The sequence below is a fragment of the Lacerta agilis genome, chromosome 5 (assembly GCF_009819535.1).
Source record: "Lacerta agilis isolate rLacAgi1 chromosome 5, rLacAgi1.pri, whole genome shotgun sequence".
Classification (NCBI taxonomy): Eukaryota; Metazoa; Chordata; class Lepidosauria; order Squamata; family Lacertidae; genus Lacerta; species Lacerta agilis.
Window position 1 is genome coordinate 56,319,758 of NC_046316.1, and position 24,432 is coordinate 56,344,189.

The 24,432-nt window shown below is 40.5% G+C and overlaps 2 protein-coding genes across 2 annotated transcripts in view; one reads left to right on the forward strand and one right to left on the reverse strand.

Moving 5' to 3' along the window:
• ARHGEF4 (Rho guanine nucleotide exchange factor 4) overlaps positions 1-1,549 on the forward strand; it is a 154,405-nt gene extending 152,856 nt beyond the window's left edge. The window contains 1 exon segment of the mRNA XM_033149955.1: positions 2-1,549. Coding sequence (XP_033005846.1) covers positions 2-97 — 96 coding nt within the window. The 3' untranslated portion in view covers positions 98-1,549.
• A 2,474-nt stretch (positions 1,550-4,023) lies between these two features.
• Positions 4,024-24,164, reverse strand: FAM168B (family with sequence similarity 168 member B). The gene is made up of 7 exons (XM_033149959.1): positions 23,920-24,164; positions 18,366-18,446; positions 15,523-15,606; positions 12,994-13,136; positions 11,146-11,323; positions 9,946-10,070; positions 4,024-8,748 (listed from the first exon to the last, which is right to left on the reverse strand). Exons 2-6 carry the CDS (start codon positions 18,433-18,435, stop codon positions 9,958-9,960), a joined length of 588 nt encoding a protein of 195 aa, XP_033005850.1. The 5' UTR covers positions 18,436-18,446; positions 23,920-24,164; the 3' UTR covers positions 4,024-8,748; positions 9,946-9,957.
• Between the last annotated feature and the right edge of the window lie 268 nt (positions 24,165-24,432).

Consider the following 24,432-nt stretch of genomic DNA (forward strand, 5'->3'; position numbering starts at 1 on the left):
AGCGCAAGCCTTCAAATTTCTGGCAGAACATCAGCAGGCTGGCACCGTTTCGAAAATGAGGGGAAGCAGCCTGATCTCGTGCCTGAATACCTTCTGAGAAAGCACTTTATGCATCAGTCCTGCAAAACAAAGCACTAGCTCCCCCTTCTGGCTTTCAGAGGGATAGCAGCTTCCCTTTACTCCCTTATTTCTTTTGCCAGACTGAATGAGCTCAAGTGTTACAACATGGACCATTTTTGTTGTTGTGTGTATGTACGCGTGTGTCTGTGAAAGTGAGCTGAGCCTGCCCATCTCTTTTGAATAACCAGGAAGAGAAAGCAAGAGGCTTGAGTTAGAACGTAGTTGGAACCTTTCCTGTTTTCTTTCCTTAAAAAAAAAAAACCACACAAAAAACCCTTATTTTGTCCTTTTCCTTTTGGACCATTCCTCCCCTTGGGACCATGATTTGCTTGCAGTTTCAACAAGGCCGCCAGACAAAATAGGGGCAAGGGGATGAGCAGTCCCAGTGCCAGCTTTGAATTTGCTCCAAAAAGCTGTTGAGTGTTGTTGCTGCAGTTACACACCGTTTTGTCCTGGGACGACGGACTCCTTTCCCATCACCTTCCTCATGCCAGTTTTCACAGAAATCCCGAAGAATCCGAGCATGCCCAGGGAGCCACCTTCGACTTTCCTTTGCTGAAAGCAGAACTACTGACCACGAACCAGAACCTGACTGGCTAACCTGAAGCATGACTAACAGCTGAGACCTAGTTGAGTTAATGTACGTTGTGGGGGAGGGGGAAATGTGCCTAAATTAACTTTAAATTACTTTTATTCTCTACCAACACTTTGCCATAGTTCTTGGCCAATGAATTTTTTTTGTCAGTGTTTTTAAATGTTTATTTATGGTAAAAGTGCAGATAACTGTATTTTGTAAGAGTTTGTAATCTGTCTTGTCAGATGTTAACTTGATGCCTGTTTTGTCTATTTTTTTTCCACTAAAGACAATGGCCAACATTTGTAAGCCTATATTCCTAAAAAAAGATGAGACATGTCTGAAGGTGAATTTCAGATGTACCAGTACCACTTACAAGCAAATCAGTATTATCATTGGGAACTGTGCCACCCACGCGATAGTCTGCAGAGGCAGTGCAGGGATAGGAAGCCTGGGCCACAGAGTTTCAGAATTTATACAGAAGGGTGTATATATAGACACATTGACACTTGAAAATGGTGGGCAAAAATACCCATGTAATCCTTGACTAGAAAAAAAAGAGATAAAGATTTGCCTTACTATAGCAAGATAGCTAGAAGCCATAACTGACTGAATCCCATCCTTTAGGGATTTCCTGGTACTGTGAAGTTAAAAAGAAAACCATGTACTCTGGTATGAGACTACTGTGAGGGGGTGAGCACTCAGAAGTCTGCCACAGAGATGCAGTGTCCAACTACGGCTAACCAGCCGATAGTTACGCAAATCCAGAAGCATGTACAGATTCATTCTTGCACTATATCTTTCCCCTCGTGGGAGGGGCTACATTTAATTTCATAAAGAAACTTGTAAAAGTGATTTCCACTCCGTGTGTGTCTGTTATAGAATTCTTGATCCGACAGTCTCGTCCTTTGTGCCTGGTTATTCTTAAGTGAGGCTGGGCTCTATTGCCTGTGTTTCTCTCCAGCTTCAGCCATGTCGACAGCAAGGATGTGGAATCCATGGTCCTCAAGCTCTTGCTGAATTTTTCAACTCCCATCATCCTTGATAGGCCACACTGGCTGCAGTTCAGAAAGATAAGACTACCATATCCACACCATACACGTAAAGCACTCTCCCACCATTGTTAACAGTCATGGCTCTCCTTACCCCCCCCCCCCGGGTGCAAATCCTGGGAACTATTGTTTAAGGCTGATGAGAACTGTAGCTCTGTGAGGCATCTCCTAACAACACTCAGTACCATAGCTGTCAACTTTCCCTTTTTTGCGGGAAATTTCCTTATTCCAGTGCTGTTTCCCACTGCAAAAAAAAGGGAAGGTTGATAGCTATGCTCAGCACCCTTAAACTACAGGTCCCAGGATTTTGCAGAGTAAAGCTGTTAAAGAGTAAAACTCGACTGTTAAAATGATGTAAGAACGCTTTACAAGTATGGTGTGGCTGTAGCTCAAGGAATCCAGCAACAGGTGGAGGACCTCAGTTTCCCCACCTGGTCTAAAAGCCGATTCACATGACTTAAGGATTGTAAGAGGTGCATGTGGGACTGCAGCGTCAAGTGATGACTTGTATGTGGACATAATTTAACTTTTAAAATAATTTCAAACATACTAAGCTGGACCCCAAGATTTCAGACCTTTTGCTGATGCAACGGGGCTTTCACATCTCCTTGCTGTTGCATCCCTAAAAGCAGGCCCTGTGAACTGAATGGGATGCAGCAGTGCAGGGGAACTAAGCTAAGTTAACTCATTGTCTTCTGCTCACGCAAGCAACTGTGAAGACCAAACCCTGTATTTTTCAGTTTACATAACTGGCTGGAAGTCTCCAACTGATGAGAAATGATATGCATGCATCCCTGTTTGAAGCTCTCTTTAGTGCAATTACACTTTGATAGCTCCAGCACTCTGGGCTGTAGCATGGGATTTGGAGAGGCTAGATGACAGTCTAGATATAGCCATTGTGTACAAGATGACTACTAATTTGTTAGTACTTTTATCTCTTGAACTGTTTAATGTTGCGGGGAGGTAGCGTGATTTCCAAGCCATTCAATCCACATGAGTGAGGCTAGATTAACAAAAGCCACCGCCAAGTTCCAGTGCAGTCAGGGCTCAAAAGTGGTGTGCCACAACATGATCAAGAGCTGAGAACGCTTCTGTCAGATGTGCAACCTGAAAATACCAATCGTATTAATGACACAGTTCAGTTCAGCAATCTACTAAGCACAGAAGTATTTGAAGAAAAGTGTAGTACAAACATCATAGAGACAAATGGCAGTCCAATAGCAAGAGAGAATGACCAATTGGTAAGTAATGTGCCAGTTGCCTTTGCTTCACCAATGCAAACTATGCAGTCAGGTGGCCGGTGCTGCAAATGAAAGCACTTTTTGATTGTTGAGTAAACAGATATTTTAACTCTCAGGAATTATCAGTCCCATGGGATAAATCATATACTATAGTGTACAGTAGTATAGATCAAGTACTGAAACGAGGAGCAAGGGATTGGTGCTGAACCAAGCTAGAACACCCCACAACTGGGTTGTAACAACAGCCTGCTGCTTTTAACAGTGGTAGATGGGTGTGAAGTCAGTGGCCTGCAGAGCCCAGAAAAGGAATGTGACAACATAGCTTCCACTGTTCCAGTGATGTGGAACATGCAACCCCCCAAGAGTTGATTAAAGTGTATAAAGAATGGATTAAAAGTCTAAAGAAAACAGGTGAAACTTGTGGAGTTACTAAGAATTAAATACCAAGAATTAGTTTTGTGTTAATCTGCCACCACCCATTACTGGAATACTGGTCCAGACAGTGCCCTCCGCCCAAAAATCTCACCCCAGATTTAGCTTAGTGCCTGAAATGCTTCAGAGTCCCCCATAACCCATATAAACAGATTGCCATTTTGCTGCTATTCAGGAACTTCACAGAATAAGCAGAATTCTTGTTTTTGGGTTTGTGTATATATAGGAAATTAACTTCCATAGTAGAATGTCAGCATGGGAAAAGCTTCTTATAGTAATTCTCTGCGAAAGCATGCAGTAATATAGCCTCTTTGATACCACCAGCAAAAGGGAAAAGTGTGCTATACAACCAACTTGAGGACCAATGCCAATTTAACACTTTTTCCTTTTGAGAAAAGCAAGCAGCTGTTTTGACATGCGGTTGATTTGAGGCAGCAAGCTAAGCACACCAAGTTACATTACAGGGACAAGGGCAGGGAACCCGTGTCTCTCCGCATGTGAAGACACTCCATCATCTCCAGCTAGCATAGTCAACTGGCAGGTAAGATGGGAGTTTTGAGGCCTGTAGTTGTTGAAGGAAAAAAACAAAACAAAACTAAAGGACCACGATAAGCAACACAGTCAATCTTTATTGAAAACTGAAGTATTAATACATAACAATTCCTGTTACATAAACGTGCTTTTAAGAATTTAACTCTGAGCTCATCTACTCATTGGATTGCATAAAAATAAAAATGAATTTTACACAGTTGGCTCAGAATGAAATTGCCACTCCTATGTGTTGATGCAATAGTTCAATGCAGATATGATGCTTTAAACTGGTTCTGGAAGACAACATTGACCTAAACTTGGAAAAAGTACCAATACAACTGCTTTAAGACAGTCTTCTTTAAAAAAAAAAGTTATAAAAAAAGGAAACCTGTGTCTATTTCATAACAAACACTATTACTGGGGCCTCTTGCACCTCTGTTGCATGCACTCCCCCTTTTCACCCCACAAGGGCAGCCAATAATAGCACTACAATAAAATCCCACTAACAAATCCATTCTACTAAAAACAAGTCTGTACAGCAGCAAGCTAAATGAAACTTCCCCAGTTTGCTTGCTAAGTGCTCAAAAGTCACATCAGATTGGAAAAAACCACACAGGTCATGTCGGGTAATTAGAGGTCAAACTATTTAGAATATTTTGATACACTAAGTTGGCTCCTGACACTGCGATACTCAAAATGTATTCCAAGTCACATTAGAAAGGGTCAGATGCTCCCCTGCCTTCACTAGCCTGAAAAGGCAGTTCAAGAATCCTGATGGTTTGAGATATTAATGCAAAAACATGCTTTTGTAGCTTTTACCCCTTCCATTTCTATCGAAGACTTACAGCCTGACTAAAGAGATCCTTCACAGATGACTCAAGACACACATGCAGCTTCCTTGCCTGCACAACCTTCCTTCTCTTCAGAATGAAGGAAGTTTTACAGGATGAAAAAGTAGTATCTATACAGCACCACTCAAGTTAGTAAGCAAGGGGCTTGGAAAAAGCTCCATGTGCCCACACTCTGGAAGAAAAAACAACAACAACCCACAAAACCAAACTCTGGATTTGGGGCTTAGTACTTTAATGCAAAGACAGAAATGGCATTTGTACTATTTGATGTATTCTAGCAGAGATACCTGATAGAAAATGCTATGGTGAGCCTCACAACTATCAAGAAGTTAGTTAAAACCTCTGTATGGATGCTGACTTCTTTCAGAAGCAGCCGCTAAATATTTACCTAAGAGTGCCAACTCACCATTTTCATATAAGCAATTTAGATATTCTGCTTTGTGTAGAACAGTGTCATCCAATTTCCCTGCATTTTAATAAAACAAGCTAGCTTTACAATACTGTGCTCAACCAACAGGAACACTGCTCATTTGATACACATAGGAATAGGAGAAAGATATGCCTAATCAATTCAGAATTCTATACAGAAATTATACAGATCTATGAAGATCAGCTGACATGGAATATCCCTATGCAAATACTGTTCCATAAAATTTAACCAAGTTACAAGTGTTGCATTCTAAGTGGCTTTTCATTTACAGGAATTCAGCTGAAGTGAATCCCACCAAACACTATTTCCATTATAGCATCATGCTACCTTTCATGGTTACTTTATGAGCTTGTCAGAATACTTGAATTTCTGTAGTCTTCAACAATATTTTAGTTACACATTTATAATCAGTATTAATAATTGAGGTTTAGTTTCCTGTCAGTAGGTTAGTAATAAACACCACTGACTAAATCTACCAATTCTTAGGCAGATGATGTTTCCATAGAATGTGACTATTTTGCTATTTTGCTCTTATTTTTAAAAAGAGACACTTAGAATACTGTGTTCTCTACCTTGGGAATGTCTCCTAAATGATACTTTGAACATTATTTAAAAACCTAACTTTTGAAGTTTAAAAGCCCAGATCCTTTTTTCTGTTATTGCTGTAATTTTTGATTACATTTAAGGCTGCGTTCATTTGAAAAAGCAGCTTGATTAGAGCCTTGTCTACACTGCATTAGCTCCCTTTACAACTTTCTGGGAAGCTCCAATGCAGCCACATACTAAAAATTTGAGGTTTTACCCCACCCACCCATGCGCACACCCTGCCCAGGAATTCTAAAACAGGGAATGGAACAAACAGCAGAAGAAATAATTCCACAACACCTCCTGCTGCCTATAACCCACTTGAAGTACAAACTTTCTGTTTCATATTCATGCTTTTTTATTATTTGCAACAATATACCAAGCTATATACACCCCCTCATCACTGTGCTTTTGGTTACATCCCTATTGACTGTACTGGAGGTACGGAACCACCTCCCAAAAAATGCCCTCTCCCTCCCTCCCTCCCACAGATTAGAATTTCTGGAAGGTGCAGTATCTTTTGCAAAAAGTACTAATCCCCCCCCTTGCAGATGAATCCCAAAACACAACTTAGAAAAAAGTGCTCAAGTGAGATCACCTAGAAAGCGGTTACTACTACTGTGTCCAAAAAAGCAAGAAGAAGCATTTAGAAATCTGAAGCTTGAGGAGAATAAATTATAACTTGTCCTTACCATTCACAAAGTGCTGCATTAGCTGAAGAGAGTTCAGAGCATTTAAGAGACTGAAGGCAGCAGTGCTTACATTTGTTTTCAACATGTCCCCAACAAAGCCGTATTTTCAATGCTCCTATCTGTGGCAAGAAATGTTTTATTCTAAACTTGCTAAAATGGACATTTGCCCACACTGGATGATCACTAGGTCTGTGGAGCACTTCGAAAATAAGATTTACAGATCAACTTCACAAATGGTATAGCTAAGCAGACTCGTCCAAAGCAGTAGACTCCAAATGGTATGGGTAGGATTTTGTTGTTGTTGTTCTCTACATATGGGACTTTCTAAACTGCAACAAGTGCTCAAGATTAAAAAAAAAATTGTTGTGCTAAAGGCATTTGGATCAAGGGGGCCATCTACAATGTGCTCCTTGGAAAATTAACTTTATAAAACCTTACGTTAAAAAAAATATATATGAAGAGTGCCTATTATAAAATAAAGTTATCAAGGCCCTCACCTCTACAAGGATATGAGATGTGGAATCCTCCTGCCCCAGGAAAATATAGGACGGCAGCATTAAAATCAGCATGCATACTACACAGAAGTAGCTGCCAAATGCGATTTAAAAACTGATCATCCCAAAATAAAGTACAGGGATACTCAATCTCACAATTAAAAAAGAAGCTTTTTGAGTAGTCTACCAACACTATAACCTAACATACAAATACCAACTTTTAACGGAACATTTTATAACCACTTACAGCAAAATTTGTTGTACGCTGGAAATACTGGGAAAATAATGTCCTGTTACTGTTTACCTAAATGGTGCCAATTTAAAGAAAGCCCTTGATTGCATTTAGCACTGAAACTAAACTAAAAATAAAATCTCATAATAATTTTGGTACACAAGTGGGTTCCAAGACTAGCCCTATCTCCCCACAGCACTGACTTAGGAACTTTTATAAAAACTTAAAAGTCATAGGCAAGGAATTCAGGAGTCACTCGCTGCAATGAAACACTGCACCTGCTTTCTTAATTCACTGTCTTCTAAATGCAATTTAGGAAGCAATAAGGATATGATAGGAGATTATGCCAAAAATACTAATTAATGTCTTTGTACTTGATCACTTTCTAATTCAGTACTCATTTTTGGAACTCTTCCATCATGACGACTCCTACTACTTTGTTCACAATCTATGCTGCGAGGAAACCAAGCCAAGTAAAATATTTTTAAATGGCTTGTTTGCCTTTACCATATCTAACATGTAGTTGAATTCCTTCCTATTTACATTAGTACATTTTACAAAAGCAAACTGATTGAAATTGATTTTTTTTAGCTGACCAGGACTGGTAAGAAAAATTATCTTGGGGTGGGGTGGGGATTGGAACCAAAGGAAATCTGATTCTACCAGCAGTGCGGAAATTTCTTTTGGACGTATCATTTAAAACTGTGATTTGATTTTTTTAAAGGAGGTAAGCCATTATGTAGATAGATTTTCCACCTAATATTCTAATGAAGTATACCTTGATGATTTATAGACAAGCTGTTTTTGCCACTGATAACCACACTTCCTGCAAAATTTCATTCTTGTCCTTAAGAATGTTTATGCAACACTGAATCTAACCCCTCCCCCTGGGGAAAAAAGGGAAATGGGAAAAAGTATGCTTGGTAAACTGATTCTCTGCAAACTATGAACTAATTTTCCAGTCACTGAACTAGGAAAGGAAAATATCACTTAACAGTGCCCCTTTGAACTGGTGCCTTCATCAACTGAAAGTTGCTAATGTATATTATGTTTTTCTATGAAAAAAAATCACTGTCACAATTCTACCTCTTAAGACCCTGCATACATTACAACAGTGCATTAGTGATACAAATTGTAAAATACTTATCGGCTCCTTTGGATTTTGCATATGACTTTTTTTTTTGCATCAGTCACAGCAGGTAGATTGAGCAAGCTTTGTGTGTTCTTAGACATGCATTCAACTAGATATGATCAATAAATTTATACTCCCTTTAATCATTATAATGAGCTAAAAATTGCAAGACAGTCCACAAAACAGGATTTGCTTTAAGACTAACTGCTGGAGTTCCAAGATGTAAGATATGCAGCACTGGGAAATCTTCAGTGATGTGGAATTAGTGTTTAGCAAAGGATTGCAAGCATTCAGAAGAAATAAGTCCTGGTTGGAGGCATGAGGGCTTCAGCACCAACTTTTAAACCTCAGTTACTTGATTGCATATCTCCCATCTTCAAACCTACATTCAAAGAAGGGTAAGAAGGCAACTAAGTAAATGTCTGACCTCATGTAACAAGATCCATTCAATGTCAAATATAGAAACAATTCAAATGTGGCACATAATAGTTACTTCTGCACTCAGACCCGCCTTGTTCCATATACTCACCAAAAACTCGCAGATTCATAGTGTGTGTTCAACAGCAAGATAGCCCTATTCTTTCACCTGCCTCCTCAATTTAACCTAGCAGATTTCACTTTCAGAGCTCATCTATCTAACCTGTACTAGAAAGCCTAGAAACCCCATGACTCCAGACAGTCAGATTCTGCAAATGGACCAGAACATTTGTAGCAGAGTACAGTGGTGCCCCGCTAGACGAAAATAATTAGTTCTGCGAAAATTTTCGTCTAGCGGGTTTTTCGTCTTGCGGAGCGGCAATGGCAGCCGCGCTCCGCAAAACGAAAAAAAAAAGACGAAAATTTTTCGTCTTGCGAGGCAGCCCCATAGACTTTTTCGTCTAGCGGGGCAGCCTTCCGCTAGACGAATGCATTCGTCTAGCGAGGCATTCGTCTAGCGGGGCACCACTGTAATCAGATCCTCAGTCAAAGCGATATATGTAAAATGTTAAAGCAAAAATCAACAGTAAATGCCCTGTTTCAAGCAATTAATAGCTGCTCAAAGCTTGTTTTAACTTTAAGATAGTCGGGAAAATTTAATGAGGGAGACCTTTCCACAGGGAACTCCATGTGCTGCTGGATCATATTAAGAAGCAGTGCAGATGTTAGCCAAGCTAACTCTCATCAGTACTCCCCATTGAAGCCCACAGAGTTCCCAATCCAAATGCCGAATTCAAAAATTTCTCTGCCAAGTATTCATCCAAGGAGCCCAAAGCACAAAAGCGACATAGGTGGGTCTTTAACCACGTAAATAAATCTTGCTTCTTCATTTTATTTTTAAATTTATTTCATACAGAGTGAAAAACTAGCTATGCATAAGACACTCTTCAGAAAGCAAAACCACTGTGGCTGTAAAACGTTATTTCCCAGAAACAAGCAATGTTTAAGAACACATAACCAGGCCTGACATTTACAGGTAACACATACCAAAGCACCTACTATCAAAAAAAAGCACCTCATAAAGTTATAACTTATCCTGTTACTTGTACTAGATCTCTAGCAAAAACGTCGCTATGATTGTTACAACCATGCCACTACTTACACTGTGTGGTAATCACCACTGTGGGGGCACGTAGCTATAGGTTGGCGTTCCTGGGGCCCGATAGGTGGGCATTGTAACTGGGTGTGGGGCTACAGGAGTTGGGGAATGCGTTGTCAACAAGGTACCTGAGGAGCAAAAAATATTTTCATAATAAAGTTGCTTTAATTTAAAAGTCAACATATCTATAAAAACTTACGTAGAGTTTAAAAGCAACATTGTTTTTTAAGCTTGTGGCCATGTGTCCCTTTTGCTCACCCCCTCCAAATTTTGTAGTGAAAAAAGGAGAGAAAGTTACACACCCAGAGGCAGGTATATCATCCTAGTTTGGGGCTAAGACAGTGTGTCTTGTTTAAAGCTACTTCATGTGTTAATTGGAACAGGAAAGGTTTTTAGGAAGATAGTTAAGAGACTCTCACTCCATGTACTCCAAGCACATCTACATCCTCTGAGCAGCTCTTGAGCTTGCTGTATTTCCCCACTGTATAAAAATGCTTCGTATAAAATGTATCAGTAGAATTAGGTGACATGGTTCACAAGTCAAACTAAGCCAAATCATGGCTCTGAAGGAACACACGACTGTGAGATTTGAGAGAGGAGATCAAAGTCACTTTGTGCCTCCCCATTGCTCTGCTGGCTGTGACTATGGTTTGGTTTAGCATGTTGTCTAAACCCAGGATCATGGCTTAGCTCTCCTGGGCAGACCTTAAACTGTGTAAACCATAGGGCAAACTGCTTGTGGTTAGTCTGTGGAAAGCTAAACCATGACCCCTGGTTCATAGAACACACAAAGTCAAGCCATGACTCAGGGCAGTGCAGCAGTAGAATAACCAAGGAAGAGTAAAGTGGCTGCAATCTTGTCCCTGGAACCCCCACACTATGTGAACCAGGCCAAAGTCTCAAGTTAAAATCCAACCACCACTAAAGTGTATGGGCAGATTTCAGGCAAATCAGAGTAGTTAATGCACATTACCTTGTGAAACTCAAGTGCTACAGGATGATCTGACTTCTCGTCCTAAGTGGCATTTTTTTAAAGTATCAGTATCAGTCATGGTAGCCAAGAAAGTTCAGATATACAATATCCACTTATCACAAGTTGCAAGAGAATTTACATGCAATATCAAACTGGCCACACTGTTTGCTATCAAGTGAGACTAAATACTGACCCTGGCTCAGAATGTAGTATAACAAAAATCTATTTACCTGCTGACATTGCCATTGTGGTCCCAGCCACCATTCCCATAGTGACACCATTTCCTCTGGGGGGTGGAATTGGTGCTGGGTACATAGTTGCTGGCATTCCATTGGGTTGCACAACTGTAGTGTGATGAATTACGTGGGGTGGTGCTGCATATAAAGGCTGTGTGTAGTAAGTGCCTTGCTGTTGGAAAAAAATAGTTGGTTTAGTAAAATCCTTGCCACCACTGCATGCATCCTAAAAGGGCACACATAACTATTTCAGGAAAAATACCATTAAGTACAGACCACAGATATAAATTGGAGTGGGGGGTGGTGGTGAGAGAGATCAAAGGCAGAAAATTACAACTCTTTCCTCCTCTGACATTACAACTCAGGTGAGAGTTGGACCCCTGAAAAAGAAAACAAACCCACAACACTTGCCTTGTTAATCTCTAATTGAACTGTCATTATTCTCACACCTGAAGTCACACATTTTGTTTCCAAAAAGCAAGATCGTCTTTGTACTGAGATCCTGTAATTTTATCAGTTTAAATCTTTGGGATAGTTTAATAAAGCAGGGTTATCTTTCTTTTTTGCTTCACCCTGCATGCCACGAGGCAGTAATTCAGAATCTATAAGTTTATGTCTATTGTTTGTATTTGCAACTATTTCTCTTAAGAGAAAACAAACATTTTAAAGATGGAGTTCATTCACAAGCCTGTTTCTATGCATGTTTATTTTTGTCTGAAGTGTCCCTTCTCTGACAACTGTTAGGAAAGGGTGCACAGGAAGGTAGCTTTAGGTATATATTTATAAATGAATCTGGTCAAGTACAACACCCAAATTTGGGGACTTACATAAAGCTAAAAGATTCCTTGCACACAGAAATCTAGACACCCAGGGGAAGGATTATAGCCTAGTCTTCCCTTTTTACATCTGTGTTTTTATATCCATGGAGTCTTAATGTGTGCAATGTCCCTACTTGCTATCTAAGTGGCAAAGCTCAGTTGCAGGTTTATACCTCAGTTATTGGTAGACAGAGATTTTGACGAAGGTGAAAATTGAAACTACAGGAGAGGGTGGAAGGCACAGAAAAAACCTTTTCACCTGAAACAAGTAATTTTGTCCATCTTGATACTTATTTTTAGGCCCCATTTTAAAAAGAGCTCATTTAATATTTATATAAATGTAAATCTTTATTCCATGGTACTCCAGACAACATACACATGGTTCTCAAGTAGTCTCACCCATGTCTCCTTAGCTGCAGCAAGTTTACTGTTTCATGTGCCTTCCTTCAGATCATTCAACAGAACCTTTTTTAAAGAATTGATTTATAAAATTTCCATGCTGATACAGTACTGGGATACGTGGTGTACATTACTGAACTACTGTGCCCTTGCCACACAGCAGCCATATTTACCAAAACAATAACATCACCACATATTTCCAAGAATGATAATGCTCAGAAAAATCAGATATCCCCACAAGTACAGTAACCTAACAGAGTAATAGTTACAGGTAGGTAGCCGTGTTGGTCTGCCATAGTCAAAACAAAATAATAATAATTTAAAAATTCATTCCAGTAGCACCTTAGAGACCAACTAAGTTTGTTCTTGGTATGAGCTTTCGTGTGCATGTACACTTCTTCACGAAAGCTCATACCAAGAACTTAGTTGGTCTCTAAGGTGCTACTGGAAGGATTTTTTTTTTTGTTCTAACAGAGTAATGTAAAGTGAGAACAACCAAAGTCAAAACTTTCTGCACAACACACTGATTCTACAGAAAACACTAACAGAGTAGTGTGTTTTCTACTCTGGATAGCATTCTGGGCTGTTACAGAATTAATGCGAACAGTAAATCTATACTTTTTACCTGTGCATATGGATTCTGCTGTGGATAGGCACTTCGAACCGGATACACTGCAGTCTGATAGGGGTTGGGTGATGAAGAATAGGGAGGCACTGCACCACTGGTAGGTGAACAGGAGACTTTATATGGTGTGCCTGGTGTATAACCTATAAACAGAGAAAACCAAATTTAATCTTTTTGCTGAGCCTTAATCAGATTTATTTAACACACCTGGGCACAAATGTAAGCCTTCCATTAAGCCGTTTGAATGCACATACATGCTTTCATAATTTCTAACAATCAAGCTGATTAATAAACCACAATAATTAGTAACATCCATTAAATTTTCTAGTGAAATAGAATCTGCTACCACACACAATTCAATAATAAAAAACAACAACAGAATATCAAAGAGGGGTAAAGGTATTAAGGTTGGCCAATAAAGTACTTGGGTGTTAGGTAAAACACAACAGTTAGGTAAAGTTAGGTAAAGCACAACAGAAAGGTTGTACTTTATTTACCAGATTAAAAATAATAATACGAGGCAGCAAATATTTATAACTTTGGAATACTCTGCCAATAGATTCAGCAGGCCCCCTTCTGTTTCAACTTTTAAACAGGTGCTGAAAACTTTTCTGTTCTGTCAGGCTTATGCAGGCAATTAAGAATACGTCTTTCCACAATAGTTAGCCAATTTGGGATTTATTTTTTTGTATGGCTTTATGTATACAGTCGTTATAAACCACATTTGTTTGTTTGTTTGTTTTACAAACAGCAGTATATATACTTATAACTAACTAAAAAAAAACAAAAAAACAAGTCTGTCCACTTTGCAAAAATGATTGTGGTTGAAGTTAGATTACAGAATCCATTTTGGAGTGTTTTTATACAGATTTCTGATACCCATGATTCATAGCACTATTTTAATATAGCCGCCATGCACCTAGCTAGAAGCATCGTGATATTTCCACTAAGTTCTGCACTTCAGGGGCGGGGGGGGGGGAGGGAGATACAGGGAAAATGAACACTCATCTTGTAAATTATCTCTTACAAGAACTTTCTTTAGATCCTGGAATACAAATACACACAGACAGAAAAACAATAATCCTGGATCCAGAACAGATCTGAACCTGGTTGCTAAAACCTCGGGGGGGGGGGGCAAGGTGTTCAAGAGGATGGTGGCTGATTCTAAAATTGAGTAGGATGTGGAGCTGGAAGGACAAGGCACAATGATAAAAAAAAATGGAGGGATACCCCACACAGTGAGGGGACCTTTGTTCAAACAAGCAGTGCACCTTCCTTCTCCACCCCACCCCCAGCAACAACAATCAGGGATACTGTGCACTGGCAAACAGTCCCTTACCCAATAGGTTGTAGCAGTATCCCCACATGCAGGGAATACCAAGGAAAGAATACAGTGGTGCCCCGCTAGACGAACGCCTCGCAAGACGAAAAACTCGCTAGACGAAGGCATTCGTCTAGCGGAAGGCTGTCCCGCAAGACGAAAAAGTCTATGGGGCTGCCTCGCAAGATGAAAGTTTTTCGTCTTTTTTTTCGTCTCGCGAAAGCGCGGCTGTCATTGCCGTTTCGCTAGACGAAAAACCCGCTAGATGAAAATTTTCGCAGAACGAATTACTTTCGTCTAGCGGGGCACCACTGTACACAGTGTAACCAGGAAGCCCCTGTTGTGCAAACCCCAGTAAACTCTGTGATGCATGCAGAAGGGAACATGGAGTACATGTTGGCGAATACCCAACACTCCTTTCCATCTTACTGCCAAAAACTTATGACTCATTTAACATCACAGGATAAGAGCAAAAGAAAAAAAGCAGAACAAACAAAATGCAGATAGTGTTCCATTGCAACTCCCTACATTGGGTGATAAGGTTTAGTCTTATTCCTCAATATGTGAATAACCAATTGCAAGGGCCAAGGGGACTACCCATGTGAGTGTGGGAACTAGGCTGAAGAACATCAACTGGAAGAGTAGATAGGAGGCAGAACCCTCTCTTGCACTTGCACCCTCTAATGAGCACCTAGTCACAGAACCCTACTGCAGGCAATACCAAATATTTTACCATCAAAAGGGAACCAGGTTGCTTTTGACACACAGAGGGCAGAAATCATAGAATTGAAGGGACCCTAAGGGCCATCTAGTCCAACCCCCTGCAATGCAGGAATCTCAACTAAAGCATCCATGACAGATAGCCATTTAACCTCATATTCCAACCCTCAGCATCATGCCTCCCAGAATCAAGGCCTATAATGGGAAACGGGAGCGGTGGAATTGTCCTAATTAACTCTCACAGAAATCATGTTCCTTTCCAGAGTACATGACAGACAAATGTCATGGATGCAACAGTACCTAGCATGGAGCTGGGGAAAGATGAACCTGCTACCTCTGCCTGTCACACTCCTCTCTCAAACACAGCAACAACAAAAAGTCTGGCTACTCAGTTTCTTTGTTTCAGAAATCCTCTGCAGATGCCAAAAAATGTCACCATTCCCACCCAATGCTTTATATGGTTGACTTCGACATGTCTGCATACATACCTGTTTGGAATGTAGGATTTGCTGCAGGGTACATATTTGGAGAATAGGCAGGAGCAGCAGCTGCATAGCCCATTGGGAATCCAGCTAAGAGAAAACAGCTGAAAATTACTTTTAGAAATACCTCCAATGATCTACTTGTATTGTTTTCCAAGCTTACAACTAATTAAAATAAGGTGAACATGACTTCTTTTAATTGTATCTCAGTGATGTAATCAAGCCCATGATTAATATTGTGAGGCTTCAGGCTATAAACCAGGGGAATCCAATGTTGTGCCCTCCAGATGCTGTTAGACTCTAAACCCCTCCAACCCTAGCCAGCTGTAAGGCTACAGGACATGTCTAATCATGGCCATCTAACCCCTATGCTTCCAGGCCAACTGCACAAATATAAAAAAACCCTGCTTCAGTCAGTCAAAAAGATGCTGAAATTATACAGTGCAATGTAGCCACTTTTTTGAATTCTTCATTGGATAGGCATTAACAATAAACCAAATGTATTACTGTATATAGTTACATTGCCACATATGAAATGGCTATGGATCTATTTCATTGTGTTTGTTGTCCATGCATCAGGAAGGTGTGGATGCCAGTCAAATGCATAGGCTACAAAATGGCAGGTGTCTATCCTTAATTTATACTGTGCAAAGCCACCCCAACTCTCTAGAATTTTTTTTTAAAAAACCCTCTGCAGTTATACGCAACTACTTGTGCATTCTGCTAATTCCAAAGTCCAATTAACTGTATTTTAGATGCTAGAGGATGAGGACTGTAAAGCACTCCCATCCATGTAATACACAGTAAATGGTAAATGCTAGGACCTTCAATATTACTACCACCCAGTTCAGTGGTGCCCCGCTAGACGAAAATAATTCGTTCTACGAATAATTCGTTCTAGCGGTTTTTTCGTCTAGCGAAGCGGCAATGCAAACCGCGGTTTTCGCTAGACGAAAAAAAAAGACGAAAATTTTTCGTCTTGCTAGGCAGCCCCATAGACTTTTTCGTCTTGCAGGGCAGCCTCCCACTAGACGAATGCCTTCGTCTAGCGAGTTTTTCGTCTAGCGAGGCACCACTGTATAGCACTTTTCTTATGTATTCAGAGAACTGTTTTTAAGATTACAAAGTAGCACTGATACTAGGGACTCTTGTGGTTTGTACGAGCCTATGTGTGTAAGCAAGAAATTCAGCAACAGGTCCTTAAACCCTGCTGCTGGGTGGGGGAGGCTTTTGCTTTATGACTCATTATTGTGGACAAACCTTTTAGTGCATTTTTTAACTGATGTATGCTCTATGTTTTGTAGTTTCATATTTAAAATGAGTCAGTTCAGGAATTCTTTGTGGAAAGCAACACAAAGGTAAATAAAAAATATCTAAATAATATTAAAGTCACCCCTAATACTCTCACTCTCAACTACTTTTTAAAATAGGGAGATATTTTAATGAATTATAAAATAATAATTTATAATAGCATTTGAATGTATATTTTCAATGGTATGGACAGCCTGAAATGAGACAACAGTAACAGACTATTTTGGCTAACTAAGCACTTCTACATGGAGAAACAAAGGGTGAAAAGCACAATGCTTTAAAGACACACACTGGCAGAAAATGATGTTAGGGACACAGGAAGCTACTGGGTCAGACCAGTGGCCCAACTAGCTCAGTAATGTCAACACAGATCTAGCAGCAGTTCTGCAGGGTTTCAAGCAGGGAATGTTTCCCAGCTCTACCAGGATCAATCCTAGGACCATATGAATATAAAGCAAATGCTCTGCCACTGAGCTATGGCCCTTCCTGTGTTCTCTTATCTGCAGTTACAGAACAAAGGTTAAGTTTGCATCTAAAGCATTTTTCTATTTGTATGTATTCCTTTCAAAATAAAAAGCAAGTTCAAAACTGGCCGGGTTCAGACATCATGAAAAACCAAATTAGCCTGAATGTTAATCCCCACAACAACCCTGTGAGGTAGGTTAAGAGGATGTGACTGGCCCAAGGTCATCCAGTGAGCTTCTTGACTGAGTGGGGATTTGAACCCTGATCTCCTATGTCCTTGTCCAACATTCTAACCACTGCACCACACTAGAGTACTTCTGCTATGGAACAGCTATATAAAGTAGATAAATAAATATTGCAAAATCAAAATGTCACTTAGAGAAGGATCTGAAGTATTTCCCTTGGAGCTTGAACTTGTTTTATTCTGGATGGCTTTATCTGATGTTTTAATGTGTTGTAAACCACTTTGAGATTTTTTCCTTTAAAATATGAATGGTATAGAAATGAAATTATAATAATAATCAAACTGCATGAAACAGTAAGTTGTTTATATGTTGCCATATAAGAAAGGTTAGTTTAAGCTAAAACAGAAACCAGCAATTTAAACTAATGTTGCAGCTTTCAGAAATGCAGAGGTAGGAAAAAGTGTATCCCCCCAACCCAAACACTAAACATGGTCTTTCCCATTCCTTGTGGCCTCAAAAGAGCAGAAACTATCAGCACAGCTCTCTGCCTAGACATAGGTTTACACTGCAGATATTGTACATTCCCTTGACCTTCTGGATTCTGGAAGATGGTACAGTCCAAGAGCATCCTCTGTTTGTGGCGGCCCTTACAGCCCAATAAGATGCCTCTGTGGTTCTGACTTGACAGGACAACACTCAGTCCACTTTTCTCTCTGGAGCTATTTGTGCAGTCCACAGGCTATATGTGAAGTTTGTCACTCGGGCACATACTTGGGAGTAACTGCTACTACTCTACACCAATGCATCCTGAAGTTCGGTTTACTACAATGTCAAGTTTGATTAATAGACAGCACCCAGATAATACATTTAGGAGATTCAGTTACATACCTGGATAACCAATTCCTTTGGCATTTGCATAGGGAACCCCAGATGATCCAGGACTATAAACAGGATTCATGATTTCGGAAACTATGGGGGGAAAGCATTTGTTTAGAAAAATAGGGAGTCTTAGTCATCAATGTTCAACTAACATTTGAAGCAGTAGGAATCCAATATTATCAACTACATTTTCATTATTCTGGCATGTACTTGCCACAAAGTCCCTCTTAATAAGTTCTTTATTTTAACTGTGCAACTAAGATTTTGTTAACATATATGGCTATATGTTGCACCTTTCATGATATCTGGGCATGTATTACATGAGATGCAATAAAACTGTCAACAGTTGTTACTGTTATCTAAAAAAGAACCACTTCTCAAGAGTGGTCTTTAATTTATAACAGGTAGACAAAATGGCACACCTCAAATAGTGTAATCCCAAACACATTTATTCACTCAGTATCACAAAGGGTTAATGACACTTGCTCTCCTATTAAGTATGCTTGGGATTGCAGTCTAAAGCACTGTATATGAACACAATTGACAAAGATGAGACAAGCAGTTTTTGACACTACATTTTGAAGTGTGGTTCATAGTCTGGCTTTACTTTTGAAAACAAGATGTCCCATATAAAGAAGGTGTCTGCCAAGAGCAAAAAGAAGCCCCACTGCGACCTATGGAGCTTACTCATTACAGCAGGGGTAGGCAACCAGATGCGGCCCAATCGCCTTCTCAATCCAGCCCATGGACGGTCTAGGAATCAGTGTGTTTTTATATGACATGAGTAAAATGTGCCCTTTTATTTAAAATGTATCTCTGGGTTATTTGTGGGGCCTGCCTTGTGTTTTTACATGAGCAGAACGTGTGCTTTTATTTAAAATGTATCTCTGGGTTATTTGTGGGGCATAGGAATTCATTCATTTCCCCCCCAAAAATATAGTCCTGCAACCACATGGTCTGAGGGACGGTGGACAGGCCCATGGCTCAAAAAGGTTGCTGACCCCTGCATTACAGCTGTCTTGCCATCATGTGAAGTACATAAGGCATCTATCTGGGAGAAATTGAGCAGTTTTCAGCCTGATGGCTGATTGGGTGGGAAACTGTCTGGGAACTCAATGTATGTCGCCTGCAGTTCCATGATTTTTTTGGGGGGGGGGATGTGGACTATAAATGTACTAAACAAATAAGCAAAACATACTACTAGTTTGGCTTCTTGGTGTTCAGTCAAGAAGTAGAGCACAACAAATATAAGGTGAGACACCGGTGGCATCACCTACCACGATGTGTGTGCATTCAAGCATAGTTTAAGTCAGGGGTCTGTATTATGAGAACAAGCCTCTGGCCTGAGTGCTTTCCCACTCCTCTGGCATGGGGACAAGGAGGTGATCACAAGCCTCCACTTCCATTTTAGATTAACTGGAGTTTGGTGCCCCATCAGAAACAAACTATGATTAATCTCAATGACAGTTAAAACAGCGCATGTGGAAAGGTTTTCTCATCCATCCATGTAATTGAAATCAATACACACTACAGCATATAAGATCAAGCTTACACATTTCATTTTGGAAACGAAGCTAAGTCCCCTAGACTACTTATGGGTAATAGTTCATAAACTTCATAAACTATGGCTTTAAGTTAATGATGGGTTGTCAATATATGCATGACAACAGCAAGCTATGATGGGGCGTTTGTACTTTTAATATTTGTGTAAAGAAGAAATTTAGGCAGCTGCCGTTTCTTTCATCCCTTCATGACAAACTATCCTTCCCAAAATTCCACTTCTTTAAAAGTAAGTATCCCTGTTCTCAGTCACATCTGATAACTAGAGAGAGAAAAGCCCAATTTCCGTGTATGCTTAAAGACCCACATTATGGCCTGTGTTGCAAGCAATTATTGAAAGTAGATTCTAGGTTTGAAATGATTGGAGGTTATACAGTTGTAGAACACTGATCACAATACTCAAGGGTGCAAATATGAGGGATGTGTAAGCATCTTAACTGTGTCTTCATTTTCAACTCAAGACCTTTCAGAACTGATTCACTGGAGTGCTTTTCACACTTTTCAGAGTACTTTAAAAGCAATTTAGCTCTTCTGAATTGCAGACATCTTATGTTATTAGTCTACTGATGTCAATAGAACCTACTTTCCTTCAGTGCACTTAAGACTGGGGCATAAGAGAAACAGCATGAAAAATAATAATTTTACATTGCAAAATGCTGGTAAAGTTGTCTCTGGCCTAGCATTTTTTGAAAGACCAGAATGTACACAATTTGAATCATAATCAAAAATATTCATTTAAACTAACCTAGTGACAATAATAATTTACAGAACAGAATTCCAAACAAGCATTGTATCTCCATAATTCTGAAGAAAATTATAGAAAAGTGAGAGCTTTGCACCAGGGTCAATGGCTCTGAGATTATTCTTCCACAGCTTGAGGCCTTAAATGCAAGGTTATTCTTATAATGTTCATTTTTATATCAGCAAGAAATCAATCTTAAGTGTGCAGCATTGATGCTCTGAAACTCTCTGCCTATTAACATCAGGCAGGTACCTTCACTGTACTGACACCTGATAAAAACTTATTTGTTTAGGAAAGTTACTCACTTTATTTTAAAAAGTATGTATACTTGTTGATGTCATTTTAAAATTTTATTTATTCTACTTTATGCAAACTGCTTTAAAATGTTTTTCATGATTAAGTGGTCTATAAATTATGTTTAATACGTAAGATTAGAAAACAAGGAAACTAACCTTTAGTGTCTAAATAGCACTTCTGCCAATAATCCTCCTACAACATTTTGATGAAATTAGTTGTGAAACTGGGTAGGATAAACTGAGCTAAGATGAAGCTGTTTGATGAACAGAAAGCATACATATATGCGTAAATATATATCTAGACTCTTTTTGGCCTGAAGGGTGAACTGTATGTATCGCACAGACAACAATGTTTGAGAAGTTCTGCTGTTTTATGAGCTTCAAACTTTTATAACATTTACAATTATAGGCTTCTTTAAAAAGATTATATCAGAGAAGACAGAAAGTCTAGTCAAATTAGTAGGGTGCCACTATCAACATCTTACATTTTTATGATTATGTTGAAATCCCCCTCATGTCTTTACAAAAAATAAGCAATCTAAATAATAACATATATGTGTTTAGGTTTTAGAAGGACAGATGTCATTAAATGTTATGTGGGTACCCTGATAACACAAGACAAGACTAGAGTGGCAGTAGGTCTTGCAAGATGGGGAAAGTTATAGGGAAGAAACATTAGTTAAAATAATTCCAAAACTGACTTTCAGGACACAATGACATTCACAATGCAGTGCACAAAGTTTCATATGTTATGGAAACATAACATATGAAACCATCATATTAAAGCCACATAACGTTATCTCTTTAAAATAAACAATACCAATTAATTTAAAATACAGAATGAAATAAACATGGCCAAGTTTTCTCTTTAAAAGTTTCAATAATTGGGCCACAAGTGTTTTCTGAGCAAGGTAATTCCACAAATATGTGGCTACCATCAAGAATCTGGTCCCTGGTATTAATCATTAATTCTTTTATTGACAAGATAGAGAGCAGGGCCTCAGAAGATGGTCTTAAGGCACAAGTTGGCTGACAACTGCAGGTGGGTTGTGGTTCCAAATCAAGATAACCTGGTTCCTAATCAGGCCAAAATCAAGAAAATCAGGTTTACTGCTCCGCTGGCCACAAAACTAAAAACAGTAATATTCTGCTGCCTAGAAGTTGGAATTGAATGCAAAGGGCCAGAGAATTGACAAAAAGAAAAACTGCAGCAGAAACAGCTGGAAAGGGTATAGTCATAGTGAAGAACAACTAACAGAAACAAACAAGTTATTGCTCAGGGTTATGACAATGACAAGCTAAATTGTAATGTAAGGCATTTGGTTTATTCAAGCAAGATATAGATGGCACAAATATAGAAAAAGAAAAGCTCAAATGCCAGATACGAGGGCACTTTAATTGTCTGCATGTTAGCTTGTACTGTATTCAAAAAACAAAGCAAACTCAAATTTATCCCTTTCTGGATAAAGTTAAAATCAAGGCAGTAGACATGGCAGCAATGTTTCTCCATTACTGTATGGTTTAAATCCTAGAGATCAGATTAAGATGAGCAGACAAGAGCCAAATATTGTTATTAAGGAAACTCTCAAACCACACTTGATAATAATTAAAACAGACAACACAAACATATTCTTTAGCTTATAATGTCATTAAAAAGTATTTTAAACAAGTGCTACCAGTCTACTGCAAATCAGTCTAAAAGGCCTTCAAGTGCTACATTTTTATTACAGAGATAACTATAGAGCAAGTTGCATTAAAAAATTAAGGAAAACATCACGAAGGTATCATTATGTGTATTCTGTATTTGATTTTTGGACTTAGAGCGATTTCAAGGAAGATCTGCCTTATCTGTGCACATGTGCAACCTGAATGGGTATACCCAAATATGGAAACTAAGGTCCAACAGATATTTAAAGGATCCAGTTTGAGGAACATGGCTGCTAAGACAAGACTTGGACCTGCTTTAAACAAGTTAGCCAGTGACACATTGCAAGGACACTTGAACCTCTTTAGCAAAATGCTCCAAAATTTACATAGCAAGTCTCACAATGTGCACATACAACACATGCCTAAAATGAAGTTACAGGCAGCCCAATCCTGCATGTTTATTTGAAAGCATTAAGTGGCACTGTAAGGTGATAAGAAAATAGTCATGCAGTCTGGTCCACATGTCTCTGTTAAAAAGCCATCAACAGCTTTCAATGGAAGTTACCTCCATGTCAGCGTGCAGACAGGCCTGCTGCCATTAAACACGCGAGACCCACGAAGCCCACCCATGTTATTCAAGACTGAGTCTTGAAAGACACAGCCGGTAGGTATAACGGGCGCGATCGTCTCTCTCAGCAACCGCCTCCAATAAGCGCAAACCGGTTTAAATCCTAAAACGCCGTTTTCTTTGTCACCGCGGAGCGTCAGGGAAAAGTAAGCGGCCCAAGAAATTCCAGGGCAATTGGGCAGATCCTTTTCTGTGCAAGAGACCAAGCCGCCCCCGCTCCTAAAGCCAGGCCAAGAAAAGCCTTTAAAGTGACCCCCCCCCCTCCGGCACAAAATAGAGGGAGAAAGACTGGGGAGAGCTAATGCGCCCGCAAAGCATCGTGCAAAAAGGGAAAGGAGAAGGGGGGGGGGGATGTGCGGAGAAACGAAAGCGGCTGATCGCCCCCGGAAAACGCGACGAGCAGAGCTGCTGCAGGTCGCCCGCGGGCGCGGAGTCTGCGCTAGGCTGCGGCCCCGGCCTTGCCTCGGCCAAGCATCCATTGCCCGGGGCCTTGCAAGGGAACTGAAGCGCCGCCGGGGAGCGACTAGGCCAGCCGAGTGGAGGGAGCCCGCCGGGCAGCTGTTCCGGCCGCGGCCCCGAAAGGCTGCAGAGGCCGGGAGCTGCAGGTACGAGGACGGCCGACCACCTCGGCCTCCCCTCAGGGCAGGGGCTACGGAGCGCGCGGGGGGGGGCGCCCGCTCCTTCGCTTACCAGACTGCGGCGCTTCGTCGCGGCGGCCCCGGCCCGGCTGCTGCTCTCTCGCTCTCGGGGCCTGAGGCGGGAGGGTGCCGAGCCTGGGCTGTGTGTGTGTGTGTTAGTGCCGCCTGGAGCTACCGCTACCACAACTACGAGCCCTTCCTGGCTGCGCCTTCCCGTCTCTCTCGCTCTCTCTCTCTTCCAGAGAACTGCGCAGCAACCTAGCGGCCCAAAACGTCACATCCGCCCGTCGGCTGGGTGCAGAGGATGGACGGCGGTGGCGACGACGACGACGACGAGAGCCGCGCGCGCCTGAAGCCCCCCAAAGCGAGCAGAAAACCGCTGTCACGTGCGGGGGGAGAAAGGCTCCTTTGCCTCCGCGGCTCCCTGTCACGTGGTCGGAGGAGCCGTCGCGTTCTGCTGTAATCTCCCCGCCCCCTCAAACTGCGAAAAGAAGCAAAGGAGCTGGCGGCTGTTTGGTTTTTTTAATTGCTATTTGTTTAGGTGGCCTCAGGGCTGTTCACGTGT